The sequence below is a fragment of the Ursus americanus genome, chromosome 36, assembly GCF_024610735.1.
Source record: "Ursus americanus isolate L20-20 chromosome 36, mUrsAme1.1.p, whole genome shotgun sequence".
Classification (NCBI taxonomy): domain Eukaryota; kingdom Metazoa; phylum Chordata; class Mammalia; order Carnivora; family Ursidae; genus Ursus; species Ursus americanus.
This window is the reverse complement of record NC_142162.1, coordinates 13,328,397-13,343,305: the sequence shown is the minus strand read 5'-3', so window position 1 is coordinate 13,343,305 and position 14,909 is coordinate 13,328,397. Positions and strand designations below refer to the sequence as shown.

The following is a 14,909-nucleotide window of genomic DNA, read 5'->3' as shown; positions in this document are numbered from 1 at the left end:
GTGTCTTAACTGTGGATGAATGCAGCAACACTTAACACTTAGGGAGTTAATACTTAAATGGATACATGTTTGTATGTCTAACACCCCAGCTAGACTGTAAGCTCTTTGAGGGTCTGTACTCTCTGTCTGCTTATTCTTGTGTTGCTGATGTTTGGTAACTAATAGTTTTTTCCCTCTCATTACTTGTTTTGTAAATAAATTAGTGCAATTAATAATAACATTGACATACAGTTAGAAAATTTATGTGCATACATGCCCTGGTTTTGAACAAGGTCTGTGTTATAGTCAATCTGTAAAGTAGTTAGAGATTTAGAACACACTTTCACGTATAAACAGTTTTTTGGTTGCAGACAGTTCCTTGTTATTGCAGGTGGAATGAAGGCTAGAAGGAGGTTATTGGAGTCAGCAGTTTACAGGTCTTTGGTTAGTGGATGACCTTTGAAGAGGAATGGAAACCAGTTGCTGACTGAAAAAGTAAATTCAACAAGTGTTTCTTGATTTGTGCATGTACAGGAAGGATTAAGGCTTAAAAAAGAAAACCATCAGGGGCATTTTCAGTCAGTAATCTAGTCAGAATGTGATAAATGCTTAGCCGAAATGTCATCACAGCACTGAGGGTAGTACAGACTGAAGGAGCCTTAGGGATACTTAGGAAGACTTCTTAGGGGAGATGGCATTTGACTTGAACCTTGAGCATAGGGTAGACTTTTGGCTGTTAGAAGTAAGAATCTCTGAAGATAGAAGAAAGGTAGCTGTAACTCTGGCTGCAGTAATATTTGTTTTTAGCTGCCACAGCTCAGGAACTTCAGAAAAGAAAGGAAACTGGCATCTTCTTTGCCCTGGACTCACCCATTTTCTGTGTATAGGGGTATATAGTCCCAGATTGAACAGATGAATATAATGGTCATATTAAATCAGTATGTTAAAAGTTTTCATTACAAGTTTCTGTTGTAAGATTTACAGGTTTAATGATTAATTATTTTTAAAATTTGAATGTAGTTGACATGTGATTAATTTATTAAAATCATTTGAGTGCCTGATTTGTATAAGACACTTTCAGATACTGTGGACACAGAGGTTCTTATCCTAATGCATCTTAGAGTCTAGTGATTCTGTTTATAATTGATCGTAATAATAGAGCAGCATTGCTCCTGTTGACTTGATGCCCATGATCTACTTGGCCCCCAACACTAATCCTTTCTTCTTAAAAACGAGGGGTAGGAAAGGACATGCCTGGCCCAGCTTCCCATCTCTGTTTCCTGGGAGATCAGTGTTGTGAGTGCAGGTGAAAAGGGGGACCACCTTCAACTTCTTCTCCTTCCCAGGGACGATCATACTATGCTTCTCTTCCCGTGCTCTTCCCACCATCCCCAAACAGAGACTGGATATGGGGAATGGGGACAGGGTGTTCAGGAGAAATGGACTCCTATCTCCTGGAGTTAGAAGAGGGAAGGACATTTGGGGTTTGCCATAGCAAATTCTTTAATTCCTCCAAACTCATCGTCTGTCCTAAAGAAAAAAAAAATAGCCCACTTCTTCCTTTTACTCTTCTTCAGTGAATCCTTGTTGATTTGTTGGGAATAAACAGCATTTTCGTGGGCCGGGTCCCTACCCAGCTACCCTCCAGATATTAACAACTTTTTGTTCGTTGTCTGTGAAGTCAATTTATTTTAAATTCAATTAAGATAATAAAAGTTAGATTTATTTCATTGGATTTGGTGAGTCATAGCATGTTATTGGAGAGATTACACCAAATTTTGACATCTCATAGCCAAGTTTGCAGTCAGCTTTCTACCTGCCAGTCACACAGAGGTGGCGGAAGCCTTACTGAGAATAGTGAGGATGCAAGGGGATGCAGGGCCTGCACTAGTTAGTATGTAGTGAGAAGTGGGTGTTTTATGCACCAGTTCTGTTGGACAGAGAATCTGAATGGTAAATATTTCCTTCCTCCTGGAGTAGATGATTGAGAGTTAACTAGAACTATTTCCTGCTTGAGGTGGTATCACAATACATGTATTATTTATATTTGCCCCTCCTACAGCAAAACAAAAGCAAGAGGTTGGCATGCAAAAGAACTGGAAGAAAGGCAATAGATTTAAAGCCAATCTTTGTTTTAAATAGGCTGAATATTCTACACCAATGATTCATTCTTTGTGAAAGAATATGCTGTTTGGCCTTTTCAGGGGAACTACAGTGCATCCTATGATTTAGCATCACAATGAGGGCTTATTCATTAGTTGAACAAAGGCTTTTTCTAGAAACGGGGATTATATTGTCAGTAATTTTAGAGGGAAAATGTCATTGTCCATTTTCATAGTTAATGTGACCAGGGTAAATAGGGTCTTTTAGAAACTTTGAAAGTATATAGGAAAAATTTTACACTTGATTCCTTTTTTTTTCTGTTGGGACAGTTTTGTGCTAACAGGATTTGAAGCACGTATAAACTGTTGCTTTGGAAATGTCTTTTTTATCTTAAATATCAAACTTTCAAAAAGAATGTCTATGTTTAGTTTATGATATGTAAAATACAACTTATAAATAGATAAAACACTACATTTTTCTTTTTAGATATCTAATTCTTCTAATATTTTAAAGTATGCTATAGTAAATAATAGTTTTATTATTTTTCATTCCTCTATACATTTGTAAGTAGTAATTAGAGTTTTAGTATTGAGAGTTTCAGTATATTTAATAAGAGGGTATTAGTATTTTCATATTTAAAATTTTTGGAGGTTGGGAACAATTGTAATTTTCCCCATTGATATTAAGATCACTTTGCAGAGTTTCAGCTGGAATGGTCAGTTGTAACTGCTGCCACTAATGTGGCAAAGCAAGGAGTGCCTATAGTTAACTGGGTAACTAGGATTGAGAACTGACTCTGGAAATGTAGTGTCATTGCCGGGTAGCATAAAGGAACTGCTAGAGGTTACAGATGATTATTTTTGAGTGAGAATAGTCATAGTTACCGGCTTTCTCTGGGCCCCTTCAGTTGCAGCGGTGCGGGTAGAAGGTTCATTTTAAACAGGATTTGGGTGAGACGTGGGATGGGGAGGGCATGGAAGTTTTAAGGCAATACAGTGAAGTAATTATGATAATAATTGACTCTTGGATTTAAGCTGAATAAACAGAAGAAAGAGAATATCCAGTGATAGTGAACAAGGTGGTAACATTGGTAGATTGAAAGGTCTTAATGGTGTTGCAGGACTGTTGGAGGGGATTTTCAGAAAAGGTAATTGGTGGAAAGAAAGTAGGATGTGCAAGTTGAGATTATTAATGGGTTTCAGTTATTAGTAATGACAGGTTCAAAAGAAGACTGTGAGAACTTGATGTAGGAGATCATTGAAGAAAAGGTGGTGTAAGTGTACTGAAAGAATGATCAATATTATTGTTGGAATCACTAAGAGTTGTGTTGGGGTGATGTCAGAGAGCTAGGAGCTAAAAATAGGAAATAAAGGGAAGTAGTGACTTGGGGGCAGCCAATAACCTATAATGAGTTAGAGTAGTCGCTGGTATAGTCTCATGACTATAAAAGCTAAGTCACAATGAGAATAGTCCTAATGGTCCTAGGGCAGAAAGTGGTAGATGGTTGTGAGTGTTTAGTGACATGAGGGGCAGGGGAATGTTTTCCCCTTGGGTTCCTCCTTGATTCTTGCTGGAGTTCTCCTGATGAAGTGGAGCAGTGCGGCAGGAGTCTCTTGACCTCTGCTAGGTGATGGACCAGAGGAGGTGATTTTCTGTAATGTCTGTATTCTCTTGGTTCCAGCCAGATGCAACTTTTTGGAGGCACAGTGGGGCAGAGCAATCTCATTTTAGGCCGCCTTTTCCCCCTGGGGAATGATGGCCTGCAAGGTGGTGGTTCTGTTCTTAAGTTTCTGCTGACTTCCTTTCAACTGCTGCTGATGTTAGCCTATAGGTGGTGTGCTATTATACTAGTATTTGTTTGACTTCTGATTGTGGAGGAGTGGTGGGAAGAAATCCATTCTAATCTCGGCTACATATACAATGTCAACAAATACATATGTGTGTGTATACACGTATATGTTTATTTATGTCTATAGATATATTAGCTTTATATATTATGTCATGTAGGTGAGATACCCATTAAGCAGTACTTGTTTGAGTGTCCCAATCTTAATGTTCAAATGCTCAGCATCAGTGCCAATATATTAATGACAAGAGAGTGTCAATGTGTCTACTATTACTAATATCTGGAAAGTATTTATATTTTATTGAGTTACTATATAATAGGGACTGCTCAATATGTATAAATCAGGCATGTATATTTTCGTTGGCTTCCCTTATCATCATACTAAAGAGAATGATGTTAACAGTTGTTTTAAGGCAGGGATATTTTTGTTTTTTTCCTGAATTCAGTAAGATACTCATTTTAATGCTGTGCACATTTACTGGTTCAAGTGTTTGGAAGTATAAAATTCTCTCTTCCAGAAATACTTTGTAGTAGCTCTTTTGTGCCTGTGTAGAAACAGATTCAGAATATATTCCTTAGTGTGTGTGTGTGTGTTTTAAAGATTTATTTATTTGAGAGATAGAATGAGCATGAGCAGGGTGGAGGGGCAGAGGAGAGGGAGTAGCAGAAGCAGACTCTGTGCTGAGCAGGGAGCCTGACACAGGGCTCTGTCCCAGGACCCCAAGATCATGACCTGAGCAGAAGTCAGATGCCCAACCAACTGAGCCACCCAGGTGCCCCCTTAGTATGTTTTGAATGGAGGTATATCCTAATTCTTGTCATGGTCAGATTATGATATTTGTTATTTCTCAAATTTGAATAATATCAAGGATATCAACTGATGTATATATTGAAGTATTACAGTTGAATTAAATTATGTATTGAAACAAAAATGTTATTTTGAAGTATTTGTTATGTGGTGGACTTATAACCACATTGCTAACAAGCTTCACAGCTCTTTTTACTTTTTAAAACTGAAAATCATGCATTGAGTAAACCTTCTTAAACTGTTTGAACAGTGATAATAGCACATTTCTCTAAGCATGTGAAATACTTTATCTGGTTGTTACAGAGTTTACAAGCTTCTATCTTCATCTAAAAGTGGAATTATTACCGTGTGTATGAGTGTTCAACTTAACTGTTTATCTGATTTTTTTGGCAAAAGTTCTATCTGGGGATGGGTGAAAACTAGTTATAAATGAAAACATTCAGAAAATGACTTCATTAATACTAACACTGCTAAAGAATTTCTGATATGCTGGTTTAAGATTACTTTGGTACTATGATTCGAAAAATTTGCCAAATGCCATTGGAGAGCAGGTATAAAATGAGTTTTTCTCTCTTTGACAAACGTTTTCACCATGTATTAAGGCAGTGCTAACTACAGTACCAAACAGCCCCCAAATTCAGTGACAAAATGCATGAACTAAAAGCTCATTTCTCACTATGTGACAGTTTAAGGTGAGCATTCCTCATCAGGCAACTTTTCTTCAATAAGTAATTCAGGAATCCAGGGTACTTTATTTCATACTGTTCCCAGGTTTTCTCCCACCAGCCATTCCGAAGGGGAAAAGAGCATGGTTATCCTGTCTCGTGCACTTCTGTACTGCTCACTTTCCTTCAACTTGAACTTGGTTATATGTCACACCTAATAGGAAGGGAACTGGGAAATTCAGTCTAGCTTTGTATGCAGGATAATGAGGACCTGTTGGTCAATGGCTGCTAAACTATGCCAAGAGTAAAATTGTTTTTTCAAATAAGATTTTTGAATAGTTAAAAACCTTTTTTTATTGGCTAAGTGATATATTGATATGAAGGATTTGGGGGATGTTTTAATTTACCAAAATAAACAAATTATTCCCTCCATGTTGCCCCCATATTCTTTCTTTTGTTCTTTCTTTTCTTCCTTTCCTTTCTTCTTTTCTTTCTGGTAGTGGTGAGGCATGTGGGATGGGGAGACCAGGTATGGTAGACATTTAGGGAAAGTTCATCTGAAAATTGATTGTAATGATTTAATCACAGAGCTAATAAGTTAAATAGTTTTTTACTTAGGAGTGGTGTCATTGGTGTCAATGCTTGTGTGTCTGTGCTAATGTCTCTGTGTGAGAGATAGCAGTTTGGGTTTCAGGGTTATTAAGATGGTTTTAGGAAATATGATAAAATCAGAACTGTAGTTTAAAATAGTTATTTTTTTTCAAAGTTTTAATTTTAATTCCCATATACTTAACATACAGTGTTATATTAGTTTCTGGTGTCAAAATAGCTCTTTTGTGTGTGTGTATTGTCTAATTCAACTATAAGAATTTCATCAAATGGTAAATATGCATTTATTTTATTGAATTAAAATTAGCCTAAGGTAAGTGGTAAAATAGATTCTTACTATCTTAAATACTGACTTAATAAACAAATCTAATTTAGGGTACCACAAACTGACCCGTTAGTGGGAAAATAAGAACATAAAGTGCTAATTGAATAGTAAGTTAGTTGCTTATCACCTTGGAACAGAAACTAAACTTTTGAAAATATACAAACTAGTTTCATCTGTTTTTATATGGCAAAATATTTTGTGTATCAGTAACTCTGAGTGCGTTTTTTTACTTATCTGCCTAGTTGCTGCCAGGGTCAGCAGAAGGGTTCCTCCCCATACACATTGTTGTCTTAAAAAGATAAACCATTTTCTTAGCCATGAGTTAAGGGAAAACTAAGCTAAAGAATCAGCCCATGTTTTTAGTTACTGGAGTCTGGACTATCGTAGTATGGGGGTAAAATAAAATAGCACAAAATTATGGATGTATAAATGATATCAAACTATGAACATGGCTTTATAATAACAATTAAAATAACTAGCAAAATTCCAAGAGATCTAAATTCTGTTAACTGAAAAAGGTACTTAAGTATGTGTATAAACTTGCCTGTGAGTATGACTGTATGTATTTTCTTTGTTTATTAAAATGAGTGTTCTTGGCATGGAGGAACTTCTTCACTGGTGGTTCAGGAAAGCTAGATTCCAATTAGAATTTGGGCAAGGTCATTGGGATATTTTCAGGTTAAAATTATATTATCAAAGGAAGGTATTGTGGTGATTATAACCCCAAATCTTCTAAAAGCTGAGAATTGAAAATCTGGGCATATTATATTGGAAAACTTTTCAGCCTTTGTGGCAGATTCTTATTAGATACATGTTGGATGGTGTTATGTTTTTACTTTCCCATGGTCAACCTTTGAAATGCTAGAATAATACACGTATTAGGTTTTTTCCCATTTGGTACTTCAGTTGTGTTAGTTTTCCACTTTGAAATAATTTGCTCTACCAACATTTCAGCCTTTTACTCCTAATCTTATTTTGAAAATTTTTAAACTTAAAAAAAGTTAAAAGAATTGTGTAATAAACACATATATCCTTCTCCCAGATCTGCCATTTAAAAAAACCAAAAGAACATTTTGCACCCCCTCATACACTTTTTGGGGAACTGCTTGAAAATAGGTTGTAGACATAATGAAACTTCACTGCTATACACATTCCCTAAAACACACACTCCCTAAGAATATGTACATTTTCATAACTAGCTATAGTAGTGTTTCACCCCTAAAAAAAATTAATTCAGTAAAATCATTTACTTTCCAGTCTATAATAAAATTTCTCCAGTAGTCCTAAGAATACCTTTTTTGCATTTGTTTATTATGTCTCTTTTAGTGTCTTAATTACCAGGCTCCCCTACTCTTAGTTATCAACTTTTCCTGGTTTTTTTCTTTAAATGACATTGCCTTTTTTTACATGTCTAGGTCAGTGACTTATAGGATGTTCTGCATTTTGTTGTGTTTGATTGTTTATTCATCATTAGATTCAGTGAACATATTTGGTCAAGAATATTGTATAGGGAAAGCTGGGCATCCCTTACTGAATCACGTCAAGAGGCACTTATCTTTCTACTACTGGTCGTGCTTAGCTTGATCACTTGGTAAATGAAGTGAGAGTTGCTGTATCTTTAGTGTGAAGGTACCATCTTCCTTTATAACTAATAAATAATCTATGGGGGGATACTTTCAGAGACTATGAATATCCTGTTACCTCATATCTTTCATCTAATGGTTTTAGTACCCATTAATGATCCTTACCTAAATCACTTTATACATGTGGGGTTATAAAGTGGTAACATTTTAAGTCTGTCATTTCACATTTATTGATTGGAATTTTACAGTTTTTGCAGTGTTGACCTCTGATAAAAAAACTTAAGTTTAAGTCAGAGCTGTCAATATCAGTAAATGTAGGTTGTTCCATAACTCCTGCCTCTTAACTGCTAGATTAAATTTGTGTTGTACTGTCTAATTAGCATTTCCAAAGAAATAGGTCACTAGTATCCACTGTAGGTTCTAGATTTTCTTAAGAAATTACGTGTAGTATTTCTAATTATAATTCTTTGTACTGTATCTTAAGCTACTTAAGGATTTTTCAGTGCTTCCCTTCTCATGCATGTCTTGGTATCTTATCTTGACAGTTCTCTTAATTATGGTACCTTGATTAAATTATAAAATATGTTCATGAATAAGGAGAACCCTAGCAAGGGAGAAGTACGTGAAATTTGAGAGAGGGGAATAAGCTTTTAAATGACTAAACTAAAATGGAACAGCTATCTAGAAATAGAACCAATTCAGTTAAGGATTTTTAATCACTGTTTAATTATAAAGGGAAAACAAATGATGATAAAATAGTTATTGGCTTATAAAACACTCACTTGAATTACACATCAAAGAAATTTAAACTCACTCTGCTTTTACTGTGCCATGGAGCATGTTTCTAGGTCCCTTTTTCTTGAGGCCAGTTGGTATTCATTGAAGGAATTCAACCCATATAGAATATTCTAGCAGTCTAACTGTAGTTCAGCTTGAGGTGTACATTTGCAGCATAGGAAATTTAATGTGTTTGGAGGGAAAGTTATAAATTACAAAACGAAGTAAATTGCAGTATTAACATACTTTATGTATCTGAAGCAGGAAAGGTTGGGAAAGTTAAACCTAGAATGAAGAATGATTATTGTCCTTTTTTAGAATTCACAAATCATCTATACGAAAAAAATCTAGAGACCAGTGATATTTTATTGAGGGAGAACTTACTAACCTGCCGGCTTTTAAAATGAGAATGCTCAATAAGCATCTATGGCTTTTGTTAATTGTGACAGTTAGTTTTTCATTTATAAGATAATTAGTAATCTCTAAACATGTGATAGTAATGACATTACTTCTTTGTGTTTTAGACTATCCACATAAATATGGTCCACAGGGGGGCTGTGCAGATCATTCAGTATTTGAAAGGATGAGGAAGTACCAGATGACTGGTGTAGAGGAAGCAACACAGGTAAGGATTTTAATACTAGCTTGCATTTAAGAAATGGAAATGAACTTGGGCATGTGTTCTTGCGTTAAAAATGTCTGTTACTAGAATTTCTGAAAGATTTTTACCACTGTGGGGAAATATTTATATTTTTTAACGTTCAAAAGGTCAGGTAACTTGCCTATAATAAAGATATGGTGCTGAGATTGGAATACGAATCTGTGTGACTGAAAAAACATTAAGTTACATGTCCAAAATATACTCTGTCTTGCATGTTATGTTGTCAAGTTACGAAAAATTTAGTCTAAACATGTGTTTTGTATAAATATAAGTATTTGTATTAGTATGAAAATTAGAGCGACCAAATTCCCCTGGTTTGTCTGGGACGTCCCCAGCTTAACACTAAAAATCATGTGTTCCTAAGCAAACTGAGATAGTTATGCACTATATAATAAAAATCACAAGGCTTTTGATATATATATGTTTGTTTATTGTCTAAATAATTGATTTTTAAAGTAATCTCTATGCCCAGCGTGGGGCTCCAACTCTGCTTTTAATATATTAAGTTTTTTCACCATTTGACTATTGTTTTTTTTACTTTTTTTGACCTTTTTAAAAATAATTCAAAACAGAGATTTAAAATGAAAAAAATATTTTTATGGTAAAACATTTATTATGTATTTTGGCATGTTTTCTAAAAATAGTAAGGTGGAATAATGTTGCTTGTGTTTCTTGAGTCATAAATGTAGATACGTGTGTTTCTTGATCTGTGAAATGGCACAAACAATTCTATTTCAGGTGTATCTTTCAAGTACAAGTGAGATTTTATTCTTGCACTTGTTGAATAGTTACATATCAATCTTCTGCCATATGTCAGAGACTGGTAGGTTCTGGGAGTATGTGGAGATGAACATGAAAGCTTGTTCTCAAAAAGTTAGTAACACTTGACCCTTGAACAACATGGTGGTTGGGGATGCTGACCTTTGTGCAGTTGAAAATCTGCATATAACTTTTGACTCCCCAAAAACTTAACTACTGATAGCCTCCTGTTGACTGGATACCTTACTGATAACATGAACAGTTAATTGACATATTTTGTTATATGTATTATATGCTGTAGTCTTATAATTGAGGGAAGCTAGATAAAAGAAAATGTTATTAAGAAAATTACAAGGAAGAGAAAATACATTTACAGGACGGTAGTTTATGTATGGAAAAAAATCGCTTATTAGTGGACTCACACAGTTCAAACCCATGAAGGGTTTGTACGAGGGTCAACTGTTGTTTAATTGGCGACACAGAGAAACAGTTGAGAGTGGTAAGAGATAGAAGAGAATTAAGCATGGGGTGATAACTGTACACATAAAAGGGGTAGTTAATCTAGCCTAGGAAGTATTTGAGGACAATAATCAGAAACTAAAAGAATAAGCAGAAGTTAGGTTGGCCATGAAGAGCTAGGAAGACAGGAGAACAGTATATACAAAGGTCAGAGAGATAGCAAGACCATTAAAGAATTTTTAACTCCAGGGTGGGGTACAAAACTAGAGACTGGGAAACTAATTCGAAGTGTTTCAGTTACTTGATTGAGAATAGTGGCTTGTACTAAGGTGTTGGCAATGTGCATAGAGAGGACAAGACTACAGAATACTAAATATGAGAAAGTTTAGCAGTGGCTAGATATAACATTCATATACAAAAGTAGGTTGCATTTCTTTTTTTTTTTTTTTTTTTAAGATTTTATTTATTTATTTGACAGAGATAGAGACAGCCAGCGAGAGAGGGAACACAGCAGGGGGAGTGGGAGAGGAAGAAGCAGGCTTCCAGCGGAGAAGCCTGATGTGGGCCTCGATCCCAGAACGCCAGGATCCCGCCCTGAGCCAAAGGCAGTCGCTTAACGACTGAGCCACCCAGGCGCCCCTGGTTGCATTTCTTCATATCAGCAGACTACCAGAAAAAGAGAACATCATTAATGATAGTATCAAGAATATCATGTATTGAAGATTCAGTGTAACAAAGAATTATAAGTCCTACATAAGGAAAGTTATAAAACCTGGGAAGAAAAGTTAAAGAAGATTTATCTTAAATAAATGGAGAGATATACCACAGTTGTGGAAATTAATAGCTAATATCACAAAAACATCAATTTTCCCCATATTGATTTGTAGATTCACTGCAATTCCAATATTAATTATAGCAGGGTTATTCACAGCACAATGATGGATTGAAAATGTTATAGAGAAAAGTAAAGGCTAAGAAGAAGTAGGGCCCACCCTAAAGGTGGTAAGCAGAAAAGAGGGATTTACCCTGGAAGGTATTAAAACTTATTATAATTGAGTGCTAGATACTAGCATAGGATGAACAAGTTGACCTGAGGAATAAAATTGAGTGCTCAGAAAGAGACCAGTACATCAGTGAGGAAAAGTAGAGGTCATTGAATAAGTAGAACTAGAAAAAAAATGTTTGTCCATTTGGAAAAAAATAAAGTTAGGTCTCCATTTTACATCATATTTAAAACAAAACAAAACTCCAGCTATATTGAAGTATTAAATGTCTAAAATGAAAAACATGAAATGCTTAGTGGAAAAAATAAGTGGAGATTTTCCTTCCAGTCGTGATGGAGTAACTGATATCCAGCTAGACCTCCTGTAAATATATGAAGACTAAATGAACAAAATATTTGAAACAATTATTTTCAAACATTAGACAATAGGTAGTGAAGGACTGAGATCCCTGAGAGGGGAGAAATAAGTCTCTCAGTGATTTCCCTGATTTTTTTGACCGGAGGCAGAAGTTTAGTTATGGCACAGGGAAAGGGGATCTCAAGAAGAGTGAGACGTACATAGCAGTTTTGCTGAGTCGAAGAGACAGGTCGAAGTTTAAGAAGGCTGAGGTATCTGGACTTAGGACAGAGTACCTGAGAAGCGAGGACTACACTGGGAAAATCTCCAGATACCTGGACAGCAGTTGCCTTGAGTCTTAGCTGAAAACTAACCTGTGCGTGCACAGGGTGAGATGGTATTAGACAACTACAAGAGAGGGACAAACTATTGGAGAATCTATAAATTGAACAGCTGTAAGAAATTACACTTGGTTGAGATCCCAAGCCATGCTACGAGTAGGTTTACCTCACCCTAGAGTAAAGACCACTTCAAACCTGCCTTTATTAAGCTGAAAAAACCAAGCTTGAAAAAGATCAAAGTGATTTTCAAGTAAATTAGCTCCCCGACAGAATAAAGCTCAATAATATTTGTTAAAGGAGGATGCAGAATACAGATACTCAACAATGTAAACATTCATAATGTCTAGCATTCAGAAAGCATTACTAGATGACTAAAAGATGAAAAATGTGATCTATAGTCAGGAGAAAAAAACACCCAGATAGAAACAGAACCAGAAATTAAAGGCATTAGCACCCAAAAGCTTTAAAACAACTATTATTAATATGTTCAAAGAATTACAGAGGGGCGCCTGGGTGGCTCATTCATTCAGCGTGTGCCTTGGGCTCAGGGCGTGATCCCGGAGTCCTGGGATTGGGCCCTGTATTGGGCTCCCTGCTCCTCTGGGAGCCTGCTTCTTCCTCTCCCACTCCCCCTGCTTGTGTTCCCTCTCGAGGCTGGCTGGCTGTCTCTGTCAAATAAATAAAATCTTTAGGGGAAAAAAAAAAGAATTACAGAAAAAAGCATGAAAACAGAATAGAAATTATAATAAAGAACCAAATGTAATTTACAGAACTGTGAAAAGTACATTTTCTGAATTGAAAAATTTAATGGATGGGCTTAAGAGCAAATTAGTTATTGCAGAAGCTAACATAAGAAAACGTGAATAAAGGACAGTAAAACAGTAGAAATAATCTAAATCTAAGCAGAGAGAGAAAATAATTAATTGGGAGTCCAAGGAGGAGGCAATGTAGAAAAAAGATTTGAAAAATTAATGTTTCCAGAATTTTAAGATACGAAAAAAAATTTTAATCAGTGGCCTAAGAAGCTCAGTGAAACTCAGGCAGGATAAACACAAAATCATATCAGGAGACATTAAAATCGAATTACTGGAAATCACTAGAAATGAGAGGAGTGCCTGGCTGGCTCAGTCAATGGAGCATGTGACTCTTGATTTCAGGGTTGTGAGTTCAAGCCCCACATTGAGGGTAGAGATTACTTAAAAATAAAATCCTTTAAAAGAAAAGCAGCCATAAAAAAGAAGATAACGTTTATATACCATGAACAGATATAAGAGTAACTGCTGCCTGCCCATCACACATTGCAAACTGAAGACATACATGGAATGACATCTTTAAAGTGTTGAAAGAAAAACTGTCAAACTAGGATTCTTTATTTTGTGAAAATAATATTAAAAAATGAGAGCAAATTAAAGATCTTTTTTAGACAAAGCTGGGAGAATTCGCCTCTGGGAATTCTCTGGGAGATTTACATTGCAAGATGTTAAAGGATGTTTTTCAGGTAGAGAAAGGATACCAGATGGAAATGAAGATTTATACAAAGGAGTGAAGAGCATAAAATAGTAAATACATAGGTGCGCCTGGGTGGCGCAGTCGGTTAAGCCTTTGACTCTTGGTTTCAGCTCAGATGGGGATCTCAGGGTTGTGGGATCTGGCCCTGCGTGGGGCTCCATGCTCTGTGTGGATCTGCTTGTGACTTTCTCTCCCTCTCTCTGCTCCCCTTCCCCTGCTTGCACATGCGCGTGTGTGCACACTCTCTTTCAAAAATAAATAAATCTTTAAAATGATAGTAAATACATATAAAGGACATTTTTATCATTTAAATATTTTCTTTAAGAGATAATTACTTAAAATAGTAACAATGTAAAATTTGTCTATAATATACAAAGAATCAAAATTTATGATAATGGCACAAAAGATAGGAGGGAAAGTGGAAGTATATTATTGTTTCTTACACTATACAGGAAGTGGTATAATTTTGGCAGGTGGATCCTGCTATTTAAAAGTTGGATATTGGAAACCTTAGTGCAGAGCTCAGCAACCTACAGCTCATGGACCAGCTGCTTGTTTTTGTAAATAAAGTTTTATTGGAACGCAACCACATAATCATTCATAGGTGCATGTCTGTGGCTGCCTTTGCACTACGTTGGTAGAGTTGAGTAATTGTAACAGAGATAGTGTGGCCCAAAAGTATTTACTGTTGTCCTTTTGAGATATTTACAGTAATGTCCTCTGCCCTGGAGTTACCACTGAAAGAAAATAAAGGAGATATAGTTAACAGGTCAATAAAGGAAATCAAATGTGCAGTTGACCCCTGAACAACATGGATTTGAACTGCACAGGTCCACTTATATGTGGATTTTTTTTTCAGTAAATACTGTATAGTATGTAAATTACAGCACTGTAAATGTATTTTCTCTTATCATTTTCTTTTCTGTAGCTTACTTTATATATGAATAAAGTATATAATATGTATGGTATGCAAAATATATGTTAACTGACAAGTTATGTTACCAGCCAGTAAGGCTTCCAGTCAACAGCAGGCTATTAGTATCTAAGTTTTGGGGGAGTCAAAAGTTATATGCAGATTTTCAACTGTGTGAGAGGTTGGCATCCCTAATCCCTGGGTTATTCAGGGATCAACTGGAGTTTAAAAT

General features: G+C 35.7%; 1 protein-coding gene across 3 annotated transcripts in view; it reads left to right on the top strand.

The window, feature by feature from the left end:
* Nucleotides 1-14,909, top strand: part of ADAM10 (ADAM metallopeptidase domain 10) — a 133,787-nt gene that overhangs the window by 64,817 nt on the left and 54,061 nt on the right. For all 3 annotated transcript variants that reach the window (XM_045786677.2, XM_087859170.1, XM_045786763.2), the window contains exon 5: nucleotides 9,220-9,320. In XM_045786677.2, the coding sequence (XP_045642633.1) occupies nucleotides 9,220-9,320 (101 nt within the window). The remainder of the gene's footprint in view (nucleotides 1-9,219; nucleotides 9,321-14,909) is intronic.